Source organism: Pseudophryne corroboree, chromosome 1 (assembly GCF_028390025.1).
Source record: "Pseudophryne corroboree isolate aPseCor3 chromosome 1, aPseCor3.hap2, whole genome shotgun sequence".
Taxonomy (NCBI): Eukaryota; Metazoa; Chordata; class Amphibia; order Anura; family Myobatrachidae; genus Pseudophryne; species Pseudophryne corroboree.
Genome location: NC_086444.1, coordinates 633,916,432 through 633,930,060, shown reverse-complemented (window position 1 = coordinate 633,930,060; position 13,629 = coordinate 633,916,432). Strand labels below are relative to the sequence as shown.

General features: G+C 45.9%; 1 protein-coding gene across 2 annotated transcripts in view; it reads right to left on the bottom strand.

The window, feature by feature from the left end:
• Positions 1-13,629, bottom strand: part of MAU2 (MAU2 sister chromatid cohesion factor) — a 158,918-nt gene that overhangs the window by 84,018 nt on the left and 61,271 nt on the right. For both annotated transcript variants that reach the window (XM_063914566.1, XM_063914567.1), the window contains exons 14-15: positions 2,620-2,669; positions 1,268-1,345 (exon numbers count right to left, since the gene is read on the bottom strand). In XM_063914566.1, coding sequence (XP_063770636.1) covers positions 1,268-1,345; positions 2,620-2,669 — 128 coding nt within the window. The remainder of the gene's footprint in view (positions 1-1,267; positions 1,346-2,619; positions 2,670-13,629) is intronic.

The following is a 13,629-nucleotide window of genomic DNA, read 5'->3' as shown; positions in this document are numbered from 1 at the left end:
CACTGCTCTAGGGGCCCACACCTCCCGTCCCTCAAGCGCATGCAGCTCAGGAAGCCAGTCAGAGTACCAAAGGGGGGTGTCTGGGTCCCGGGTTCAAACACTTTTGCAAAATTCTACAAGTTTGATACCCTGGCTGAGGAGGACCTTGCGTTTGCTCAGTCGGTGCTGCAGAGTCATACGCACTCTCCCGCCCGGTTTGGAGCTTTGGTATAAACCCCATGGTCCTTACGGAGTCCCCAGCATCCTCTAGGACGTAAGAAAAAATAAGATTTTAAACCTACCGGTAAATCTTTTTCTCCTAGTCAGTAGAGGATGCTGGGCCCCCGTCCCAGTGCGGACTAAATCTGCAAGACTTGTGTATATAGTTGTTGCTTTCATAAGGGTTATGTTGCAGTTGGAATCGGTCTTTGACGGATACTGTTTTTTGTTCATACTGTTGACTGGTTGTGTATATTCCAGGTTATATGGTATGATTGGTGTGGGCTGGTACGAATCTTGCCCTTAGATTAACAAAATCCTTTCCTCATATTGTCCATCTCCTCTGGGCACAGTTTTCTAACTGAGGTCTGGAGGAGGGGCATAGAGGGAGGAGCCAGTGCACACCATACTAAAAGTTCTTTATAGTGCCCATGTCTCCTGCGGAGCACGTCTATACCCCATGGTCCTTACGGAGTCCACAGCATCCTCTACGGACTAGGAGAAAAAGATTTACCGGTAGGTTTAAAATCTTATTTTGGGTGGGTTATTTTGTTTCTGTGCAGGGTAAATACTGGCTGCTTTATTTTTACACTGCAATTTAGATTTCAGTTTAAACACACCCCACCCAAATCTAACTCTCTCTGCACATGATACATTCTGCCCCACCTGCAGTGCACATGGTTTTGCCCAACTGCTAACTTTTTTGGGTTTGCCAACAACTCTGAATAACCCCCTATATACAGTATTGGTAAGGTTGAATTAGCCAGGACTTGAGGCGATGACAAGACTGGTGTTAGACAGTGCATTACAAACACGGTGAACTTTTATACCTACATACACACATACATATACAATAAAATAAATATTATATATATATATATATATATATATATATATATATATATATATACATATATATATACATACATATATATATATATATATACATACATACATACATATATATACACATACATACATACATACATACATACATATATATACACATACACACACACATGATGTAATTGAGCCCATTAAATGAATTTCAGACCCTTTAATGACTTACTTTGCTTCATTGTATCTGCCTTGAAAGAAAGAGAAAAGTCCACGAATATAGAAGGCAGCAGCACGGAGACAATGTGAGCTAAAAGAGAACACACAATTAGGACAGAAATGTTACATGCTAAGTACATTAAACTGGATCTCATACAGTAAACAACTATTTCACAACTGAAATAAATGTCCTTTGCAACATTTTACTGTACAAAAACAAATGACGTTCCAGGACAGTTACCATACACAACAATGTCAAGAAAGCTCTACACCAAGTAGTATACATGTAGAGCATATGCTGTGGATAAATGCACATGGTTGCACCTTGTAGTCAGCAGCACAGAGAGCAGTATCTAATGAGAAGTCAGTACAAAACCAGTCTCGGTGTAAGTAACAGTTCAACCATGTACATGACCCATTCCCAACACAGGAAGAGTTATGGAACTAAAGTTTGGAAGTCACTGCTTTACATAAATGGTTTTAACAGTGCTACTCACTGATTCTATAAAAATCAAAAAAATAAAATAAAACCACCAACAACAACTCCTGTGTATTGCCGACTTTTCTATTCCAGAGGGGTTGTGTATGGAATCCCGACGGTCAGAATACAGACCCCGGGATCCCAACCGCCAGAATGCCAGTAGGGGGGTGAGTGCAACGAAGCCACTTGCGGGCTCGGTGGCTCGCTACAGGTTCTATTCCCACTTCATGGGTGTCATGGACACCCAGGCGTGGTAATAGCTGTGGCGGCGCTGCCGGCATTCTGGCGGTCGGGATCCCAGCATCGGTATTCTGACCACTGGGATCCTGACTACATAACATTCCAGGGATATGCTCTAAAATAAAAGGACAACGCTGCTCCTCCCCTCTATGGTGGGGAATTCAAGTGTTCTGCACACCAGCGGCCACTAGATGGCGCCTTATGGAGCAATTCAAGTGTTGCTCCGTTCAGACGGACAGCCGCCAGCACTGACATTACAGTTTTGTTGTTCCATCACTTTGACGAACTGATAACTATTGTGCAATGTTGGGTATATGACCAAATAAAAATAAAAAAATCAACTATGAAACAATCTTATACTACGTATATATAGAAAGAAATTATTACGTGATGAGTGTATTTTATACACTCTGCAGTACTGTACAGTAAGTAATGCAGAATGAGAACGAAGCAGCAATGTTTATGATGTGTATATACTTTACTACCAGGTCAATAAACCGGAAATTTCTGCCTACGGTTACCCTAAAATGGCCAATGTCACATTAAAAAGGTTTATGTGGTATATGGCAGCTTATACAAGTTAATGTAATTTATGTTAGAATAGAAACCATTTAATGCACAATATAGATACAGACGAGTCTTACCTCACTGGGAAATTATGATCTGGGTTAATTCTTTCCAGTAAACTATAAAGCTGTATTAAACACACAAAAAAACAAGTTGCTTTAAACAAGATTACTGAAAGCTTTAAGCATATATTACCTAACAACCCGCACACCAGGTAGTAAACTTCACGAAGTCCATCTTTTACAGCTAGTTTAGACACTGCACAATTTTATAGATGGGTGTGGCATGACTAGTCAACATGGATGTTCGGTTGACAACCAATATGTCAACACTCACGTAAGTAGACAAGGTTACAATATCTACTCGTTTAGAAAGTCAACATGGTTTATGCTTATTTTAGCCCATCAACAAAAAGTATATGCTGACGTGTTAAATGTCAACATTCTAAACACATTGATATTTTAATCATGCAGACATAATGGTGTGTCGCCATGTCAACATTAAAAACATGTAAAACCTTGAGAATGTCAACTGGCTACCTCGTATAATGCAAGGTGAGCAGTCACCACTCACTAACTAATAAACAGTATGCCTAACATGCTGAAATTAGTAAAATTAGCAGGGAAATGAATTCACTCCAGACTGAAATCAGAGCAATGCTTAATCTCATGAACTGGGTATTCTATTTGTGGACAGCAACTCCTTTTAAGCCTTTTACTGCCAAAGGTTTGCACCTACTTTGCCCCTCGTGAGATGGTGCAATTTTCAGCACTTTATGCAATGCACGACTAAGGGTTGGTATCGAAATCCCAGCACTCTCTATCCCAACCATCAGAATACTGACAGTAGCATCCCAACAGATCCTGGTAAGTATTTTAACCCTACTATTAACCATAACTGTCCCCTCCCAAAAAGGTGGGACCATTACTAAACCATTTGCAGAAAGTTGCGTTTTACGCCACAAAATTATGTAAACAAATGCTAGAACATGCAATGGCTGTGGGAAACCAGCTGAAAAGAGATTGATGTGTAGAGTCTTCAGCAGGAACAAAATGTTTAAAGGTGGTAATGAACAAATGACAACGTTCACAAAATAGGTGGACATCTTCCCCATAAAACCACCAGCAAATATTTGCAGTTAACTAAAAATTAAATACAAGAGCAACGAGAAAAGGAGATTTATGGTAGACTTACCATTGTTAAATCTCTTTCTGCGAGGTACACTGGATTCCACAGGGAATAACATCGGGGTGTAGAGTTGGATCTTGATCAGAGGCCCCAACAGGCTAAAGCTTTGACTGTTCCCAGGATGCACTGCACCGCCTCCTCTATAGCCCTGCCTCCAGGCACTGGAGCTCAGTTCTGTTAACCAGTCCAATGCAGTAGCAGGCAAGAGAGATGGTAGATGTTAGTCACATAGAACCACATTTTCATGACAGGAGAAGGGACTAGTAGATCATGCCATACAAACCCAAAGAAGCTAAGTGCGTCAGGGTGGGCGCCTCCTGTGGAATCCAGTGTACCTCGCAGAAAGAAAGATTTAACAATGGTAAGTCTACCATAAATCTCCTTTTCTGCAGCGCGGTACACCGGTATGCCACAGGGAATAATATCGGGGATGTCCTAAAGCAGTTCCTCATGGGAGGGGACGCACCGTAGCGGGCACAAGAACACGGCATCCAAAGGAAGCATCCTGGGAGGCGGAAGTATCAAAGGCATAGAACCTGATGAACGTGTTCACAGAGGACCATGTAGATGCCTTGCACAATTGTTCAGCGGATGCACCACGGCAGGCCGCCCAAGAAGGTCCAACCGACTGAGTAGAATAGGCCTTGATAGCAGCAGGAGCTGGGAGCCCAGCCTACGCATAAGCCTGTGCAATCACCATTCTAATCCATCTGGCCACGGTCTGCTAATTCGCAGGCCAGCCACGTTTGTGAAAACCAAAAAAAAAAAAAAGTACAAAAATGGAATCTGACCTCCTGATGGAGGCAGTCCTCTCCACATAAACACGGAGAACCCGTACCACATCCAAAGATTTTCCTTTGGAAGATAGACCAGAAGGGTTGAAGGCCGGAACCTGGTAAAGGTGAAAAGATGATACCACCTTAGGCAAATGACAAGGGCGAGTTCGAAGAACCGCCCAGTCACGGTGAAAAATCAGAAAGGGAGTGTGTCGGACAGGATAAAGGGCCAAGTCCGACACACTCCTAGCAGAGGCAATAGCCAAAAGAAATACGACCTTAAGCGTAAGGCATTTAAGGTCCACAGACTCAAGAGGTTCAAATGGAGACTCTTGCATTTAAGACAGACAGATCCCATGGAGCCACAGGAGGGACATAGGGAGGCTGAATCTGTAAAACACCCTGAGTGAAAATGTGAATGTCAGGAAGAGACACAATTTTTCTCTGAGACCACACCAAGGCAGAAATATGAACTTTAGGGGATGTCGAAGTCAAAAATATTACATAGAGAGAACATACAGACTCCACACATTATGAGTCGCTATGCTTGCAAATACGCGCAGCGAGCACATCAAATATGGTAACATACGCATTTACACAGACATGCAACAAAGATAGATTCGACACATATTTCATACAGCACATAAACTGAACATATCAAGCGCCAAACATCATAATGTTTTAAATTATATAATGGAGTAACGTCATGTATGTGTATCATTGGAGCGGAGCAAGATGGACATGTCGTGCTTGGTGTCAAAGTAACCAGATTAATGTGTAGATTTATTTTAGGTCTATTATTAAGTTGTAGCACATTGCCATGAGTAGTTATGATTGAATGTAGGAATATAAAGCCACAATTCTGATGAGAACAATGGACATCCCATTTAAAGCATGTTATGGACAGGAAACTCAGGCCAGCCCTTTTGATGTCTTCAAGGCTTGCATATGAACTGGCCAATGACTCATCATGAATGAGAAAGTTCCCTCCCCTAGACTAATAACAAGAGACCTGTGCACGCCCCCAACTCTCAGTGTATTGCTGAACACACACACACACAGATGGCCCTGTTTGTCCAAGATGCTGAACATACGTTGCTGTGAGCATGGAGGGGGGGAGCGTAGTGAGCATTTGAGCAAAATATGGTCATTGTAATGCTGGCCGCGTCTGAATTTGAATTAGTTTGTAATAACTGCTTACTGTATAAATTGTAACCATGTAAATAAATTATATTTATATATATATATATATATATATATATATTATATATACACACACACACACATATATACACACATTTATACATATATATACATATATATACACACACACATACATACACACACACACACACACACTGTACATTGTGATATATTGAATACATATCCTTTTAATAACAAATATATACATCAATGAGCTTTGGAACTCAGATAATGTGTGGGTGTATTGTTTTCTCTTATGGGATGTAGTGTTTTTGCAATGTATAGCGCACATTCATAGCACATGGTAATAAGATGCGCAGGCATCCACAGTATATATTAGAGCTGGCATTTTTAAATATTTGTTAGAAAGCAACTTGACTTTTACAGGGAGGCCAGACGAAGGTCCAAGTCTAGGCCTTGTTGTAGAAAAGCCAAAAGTCTGGAAGTTTTGAAAGTACATGCATCTTAGCAGCACACCATGTGAAGTAAGAATTCCAGACCCTGTAATAAATCTGAGCCGAAGCTGATTTACGGGCTTTCAACATAGTTTTAATAACCGCCTCAGAAAATCCTCTTGCTCTCAGGAGTGATGCTTCAAGAGCCACGCCATCAAAGCCAGTCTGGCCAGGTCCAGGTAGACACAAGGGCCCTGAACGAGTAGGTCTGGGTGTTGAGGAAGTAGAAGAGGACGCTCGATCAATAGACCCTGCAGGTCTGAGAACCAATGCCGTCTGGGCCACGCTGGAGTGACTAGAAGTAGTATTCCTCCTTCTTGCTTGAACGTCCGTATTACCCTGGGCAGGAGTGACACTGGAGGGAACACGTATGGCAGCCGAAAGTTCCATGGAATTGCCAGTGCGTCCATGAACGCTGCTTGAGGATCCCTTGTCCGTGCTCCGAAGACCGGAACCTTGTGATTGTGTCGAGATGCCAACAGGTCTACATCTGGTAGGCCCCACTTGTCCACTAGGAGTTGAAAGACTTCGGGATGAAGACTCCACTCTCCGACGACTGAGGAAGTCCGCTTCCCAGTTGAGGACTCCCGGAATGAACACTGCAGATATGGCTGGCAGATGGCGTTTCGCCCATTGGAGAATTTTTTACACTTCTATCATTGCCGAGCAGCTTCGATTGCCGCCTTGATGATTTATGTACGCCACCGTGGTGGCGTTGTCTGATTGTGCTTGAACAGGCCTGTTCTGTAGCAGAAGTATTGCCAGTGTTAACGCATTGAACACTGACAAAATAATCTTGCATAGGAGACCACAAATAGGTTGAACTCGATGGACAATTGTCTTTTTTCAACCTTAGATACTATGTTACTATGTTACTGCCCGCAATTGCAGAATATTTATCGGGAGGAGAGATTCCTCCCTGGTCCACCGACCCAGGAGAGAGTGTTGCTCCAACACCGCACCCCAACCTCGCAGACTGGCATCCGTTGTCAGGAGGACCCAACTGGAGATCCAGAAGGGACGGCCCCTGCTCAACTGTTGGTCCTGTAGCCACCAGCTCAGCGACAGACGAACCTCCGGAGTCAAAGAGATCATTTGAGACCTGATCTAACGAGGCAGGCGGTCCCATTTGGAAAGGATTAACCTCTGTAGAGGGCGGGAATGAAATGGACCGTACTCCACCATGTCGAAAGCAGACACCATGAGGCCTAGAGAGGAAGCATCTGATCTTGTCCTGAAGTTTCAGGAAATGGAAACAGTCTTTGGCTGTGTGTCCAGCAGCGTCCCCAGGTGCACCATGCTCCAAGCAGGGACCAGCGAGGACTTCTTCCAATTGATGAGCCACCCGTGGGCTTGAAGAAATTAAACAGACATCTGCAGTTGACTGAGGAGGACATCTTGGGAGTTCGCCAGAAACAGCAAGTCATCCAGATATGGCAGGATTCTGTTTCCCTGACGACGGAGAAAAGCCGTCATCAGGACCATTACCTTGGTGAAAATCCGAGGTGCCGTGGCCAGTCCAAATGGCAGAGCCTGGAATTAAAAATGAAGGTTGCCAATAGCAAACCACAGATATTGCTGATGCGAAATGGCAATAGGTATGTGCAGGTAAGCATCTTGTATATCCAGGGATACCATATAGTCCTCGGGTTCCATGGCCAGTACAATAGAGCGCAGAGTTTCCATACGGAATTTGGACACACTTACAAAGTTGTTCAATGATTTGAGGTTGAGGATAGGCCAGAAAGACCCATTCGGTTTCGGAACAAGAAACAGGGTCGAATAGTATCCCCTGCCTCTCTAGGACAGAGGTACCGGTATTACCACTCCTGTGTCCAGGAGGGATTGTACAACCAGGTGTAGAGCTTGCGCTTTCAACGGATCTGAGGGGCTAACCGTTGAACAGAACTGGCGAGGGGGACATCTCTTGAAAGAGATTGCGTACCTGTGAGAGACAACTTCCCGTACCCAGGTGTCTGAAGTGGTCTTTAACCAGGCCTGGGCGAAATGCAGAAGTCGTCCTCCCACCCTGGGGTCCCCCAGGGGGAGGCCCATCCCATCATGCAGAAGGCTTGTCTTGTTTGGAAGCAGGCTAACGGGCGGCCCTGGATTGTTTAGATTTGTGCTTAGTGGTTTTGGAAGTACGAGCCTGTCTCGGGTACGCCTGACCTTTTGCTTAACTTGGAGGTCGAAAGGAACGAAAAGTGGTACTCTTAGCCTTCTGAGCAGAAGAATTAGTACTTTGGAGAAACGCAGTCTTGGCCGTCGCCAAATCAGTCACAATCTTATTCAGATCTTCCCCAAACAGGATGTCTCCCTTGAAAGGGAGTACCTCCAAGGTCTTTTTAGAGTCCAGGTCCATTTTCCAGGACCTCAACCACAGAATCCGCTAAGCCAGGATAGACGTAGTAGAAGCCTTGGCTGCCATGACCCCTGCATCAGAAGCCGCCTCCTGTATATAGTGAGAGGCTGTGGTATTGTCTGGCAGTGTCAGAAAAATCCTGAGGTAGCTCCTCTTCATTTACCTGAACCCATACTTCAATTCCTTTTGCCGCCCAAGAGGCAGCCATAGTGGGTCTATGTACAGCACCGGTAAGAGTGTAAATAGACTTCAGGCATCCCTCCACATGCTTATCTGTCGGTTCCTTCAGTGAGGAGACGGTGGTGACAGGCAGAGTAGATGACACCACAAGACGGGCTACATGCGAGTCCATTGGTGGCGGGGTTTCCCACTTGTTGATCAACTCCGCAGGGATAGGATAACAAGCTAGCATCTTTTTAGACAGGGAAAATTTCTTTCCTGGAGATGACCAGGATTCCTGACGTATGTCAATTAAGAGGTCAGAATGTGGTAAAACTACTTTAGCAACCTTCTGACGTTTAAACTTCTTAGAAGTAACAGGAGGCTCAATGGAATCAGCTTGATAGCCTCCACAAGGTCAGGAACAGCAACCCGGGTTGCAGATTCTTCATCAGAAGCAACTGAATCAGTGTATGACGGATCAGTATATTCCCCATCTTCATCAGAAGAATTAATAAGAATTTACTCACCAGTAATTCTATTTCTCGTAGTCCGTAGTGGATGCTGGGAACTCCGTAAGGACCATGGGGAATAGCGGGCTCCGAAGGAGGCTGGGCACTCTAGAAAGATTTATGACTACCTGGTGTGCACTGGCTCCTCCCACTATGACCCTCCTCCAAGCCTCAGTTAGGATACTGTGCCCGGACGAGCTGACATAATAAGGAAGGATTTAGAATCCCAGGTAAGACTCTTACCAGCCACACCAATCACACCGTACAACTCGTGATACTATATCCAGTTTGACAGTATGAAAAACAACTGAGCCTCTCAACAGATGGCTCAACAATAACCCTTTAGTTAACAATAACTATTTACAAGTATTGCAGACAATCCGCACTTGGGATGGGCGCCCAGCATCCACTACGGACTACGAGAAATAGAATTACCGGTGAGTAAATTCTTATTTTCTCTGACGTCCTAGTGGATGCTGGGAACTCCGTAAGGACCATGGGGATTATACCAAAGCTCCCAAACAGGCGGGAGAGTGCGGATGACTCTGCAGCACCGAATGAGAGAACTCCAGGTCCTCCTCAGCCAGGGTATCAAATTTGTAGAATTTTGCAAACGTGTTTGCCCCTGACCAAGTAGCTGCTCGGCAAAGTTGTAAAGCCGAGACCCCTCGGGCAGCCGCCCAAGAAGAGCCCACCTTCCTTGTGGAATGGGCATTTACAGATTTTGGCTGTGGTATGCCTGCCACAGAATGTGCAAGCTGAATTGTACTACAAATCCAGCGAGCAATAGACTGCTTAGAAGCAGGAGCACCCAGCTTGTTGGGTGCATACAGGATAAACAGCGAGTCAGATTTTCTGACTCCAGCCGTCCTGGAAACATATATTTTCAGGGCCCTGACAACGTCTAGCAACTTGGAGTCCTCCAATTCACTAGTAGCCGCCGGCACCACAATAGGCTGGTTCAGGTGAAACGCTGACACCACCTTAGGGAGAAATTGGGGACGAGTCCTCAACTCTGCCCTATCCATATGGAAAATCAGATAAGGGCTTTTACATGATAAAGCCGCCAATTCTGACACTCGCCTGGCTGAAGCCAAGGCTAAATAACATGACCACTTTCCACGTGAGATATTTCAGATCCACGGTTTTTAGTGGCTCAAACCAATGTGATTTTAAGAAACTCAACATCACGTTGAGATCCCAAGGTGCCACAGGAGGCACAAACGGGGGCTGAATATGCAGCACTCCTTTCACAAATGTCTGAACTTCAGGTACTGAAGCTAGTTCTTTTTGAAAGAAAATCGACAGAGCCGAGATCTGTACTTTAATGGAGCCTAGTTTTAGGCCCATATCCACTCCTGCTTGCAGGAAATGCAGAAATCGACCTAGTTGAAATTCCTCTGTTGGGGCCTTATTGGCCTCGCACCATGCAACATATTTCCGCCATATGCGGTGATAATGCGTTGCCGTAACATCTTTCCTGGCCTTAATAAGCGTAGGAATGACTTCTTCCGGAATACCCTTTTCCTTTAGGATCCGGTGTTCAACCGCCATGCCGTCAAACGCAGCCGCGGTAAGTCTTGGAACAGACAGGGCCCCTGCTGTATCAGGTCCTGTCTGAGCGGTAGAGGCCACGGGTCCTCTGAGAGCATCTCTTGAAGTTCCGGGTACCACGCTCGTCTTGGCCAATCCGGAACCACGAGAATTGTGTTTACTCCTTGCTTTCTTATTATTCTCAATACCTTTGGTATGAGAGGCAGAGGAGGGAACACATAAACCGACTGGTACACCCACGGTGTCACTAGATCGTCCACAGCTATCGCCTGAGGGTCCCTTGACCTGGCGCAATATCTTTTTAACTTTTTGTTGAGACGGGACGCCATCATGTCCACCTGTGGTTTTTCCCAACGGTTTACCAGCATCTGGAAGACTTCTGGGTGAAGTCCCCACTCTCCCGGGTGGAGGTCGTGTCTGCTGAGGAAGTCTGCTTCCCAGTTGTCCACTCCCGGAATAAACACTGCTGACAGTGCTAGTACATGATTCTCCGCCAATCGGAGAATTCTTGTGGCTTCTGCCATCGCCATCCTGCTTCTTGTGCCGCCCTGTCGATTTACATGGGCGACTGCCGTGATGTTGTCTGACTGGATCAGCACCGGCAGATGTAGGAGCAGGGATCTTGCTTGACTTAGGGCATTGTAGATGGCCCTTAGTTCCAGAATATTTATGTGAAGGGAAGTCTCCTGACTCGACCATAGTCCTTGGAAGTTTCTTCCCTGTATGACTGCCCCCCAGCCTCGAAGGCTGGCATCCGTGGTCACCAGGACCCAGTCCTGTATGCCGAACCTGCGGCCCTCTAGAAGATGGGCACTCTGCAGCCACCACAGTAGAGACACCCTGGTTCTTGGAGAAAGGGTTATTAAGCGATGCATCTGAAGATGCGATCCGGACCACTGGTCCAACAGGTCCCACTGAAAGATTCTGGCATGGAACCTGCCGAAGGGAATTGCTTCGTAAGAAGCCACCATCTTTCCCAGGACCCGTGTGCAGCGATGCACTGATACCTGTTTTGGTTTCAGGAGGTCTCTGACTAGAGATGACAACTCCCTGGCTTTCTCCTCCGGGAGAAACACTTTCTTCTGGACTGTATCCAGAATCATACCCAGGAACAGTAGCCGTGTCGTCGGAACCAGCTGTGACTTTGGGATATTCAGAATCAAGCCGTGCTGGTGCAGCACCTCCTGAGATAGTGCTACTCCCACCAACAACTGTTCCTTGGACCTTGCTTTTATTAGGAGATCGTCCAAGTACGGGATAATTAAAACTCCCTTTTTTCGAAGGAGTATCATCATTTCCGCAATAACCTTGGTAAATACCCTCGGTGCCGTGGACAGGCCAAACGGCAGCGTCTGGAATTGGTAATGGCAATCCTGTACCACAAATCTGAGGTACTCCTGGTGAGGATGGTAAATGGGGACATGCAAGTAAGCATCCTTGATGTCCAGGGATACCATGTAATCCCCCTCGTCCAGGCTTGCAATAACCGCCCTGAGCGATTCCATCTTGAACTTGAATTTTTTTATGTACGTGTTCAAGGATTTTAAATTTAAAATGGGTCTCACCGAACCGTCCGGTTTCGGTACCACAAATAGTGTGGAATAATAACCCCGGCCTTGTTGAAGTAGGGGTACCTTGATTATCACCTGCTGGGAATACAGCTTGTGAATTGCCGCTAGCACCGCCTCCCTGTCTGAGGGAGCAATCGGCAAGGCAGATTTTAGGAACCGGTGGGGTGGGGACGCCTCGAATTCCAGTTTGTACCCCTGAGATACTATTTGCAGGATCCAGGGATCCACCTGTGAGCGAGCCCACTGATCGCTGAAATTCTTGAGGCGACCCCCCACCGTACCTGGCTCCGCCTGTGGAGCCCCACCATCATGCGGCGGACTTGGAAGAAGAAGCGGGGGAGGACTTTTGCTCCTGGGAACCTGCTGTTTGTTGCAGCCTTTTTCCCCTACCTCTGCCTCTGGACAGAAAGGACCCGCCTTTTCCACGCCTGTTTTTCTGGGTCCGAAAGGACTGAACCTGATAAAAAGGCGCCTTCTTAGGCTGTGAGGGGACATGGGGTAAAAATGCTGACTTCCCAGACGTTGCTGTGGAAACTAGGTCCGAGAGACCATCCCCAAATAATTCCTCACCCTTATATGGCAACACTTCCATGTGCTTTTTAGAATCTGCATCTCCTGTCCACTGGCGAGTCCATAATCCTCTCCTAGCAGAAATGGACAATGCACTTACTTTAGATGCCAGTCGGCAGATTTCCCTCTGTGCATCTCTCATATATAAGACTGAGTCTTTTATATGGTCTATGGTTAACAGGATCGTGTCTCTGTCTAATGTGTCAATATTTTCTGACAGTTTATCTGACCACGCAGCGGCAGCACTGCACATCCAAGCTGACGCAATAGCTGGCCTAAGTATAATGCCTGAGTGTGTATATACAGACTTCAGGATCGCCTCCTGCTTTCTATCAGCAGGTTCCTTGAGGGCGGCCGTATCCGGAGACGGTAGTGCCACCTTTTTAGACAAACGTGTGAGCGCTTTATCCACCCTGGGGGGTGTTTCCCAACGTGACCTATTCTCTGGCGGGAAAGGGAACGCCATTAGTACCTTCTTAGGAATTACCAATTTTTTATCAGGGAAAGCCCACGCTTCTTCACACACTTCATTTAATTCATCTGATGGGGGAAAAAATAAGAATTTACTTACCGATAATTCTATTTCTCGGAGTCCGTAGTGGATGCTGGGGTTCCTGAAAGGACCATGGGGAATAGCGGCTCCGCAGGAGACAGGGCACAAAAAGTAAAGCTTTAGGATCAGGTGGTGTGCACTGGCTCCTCCCCCTATGACCCTCCTCCAAGCCTCAGTTAGGTAC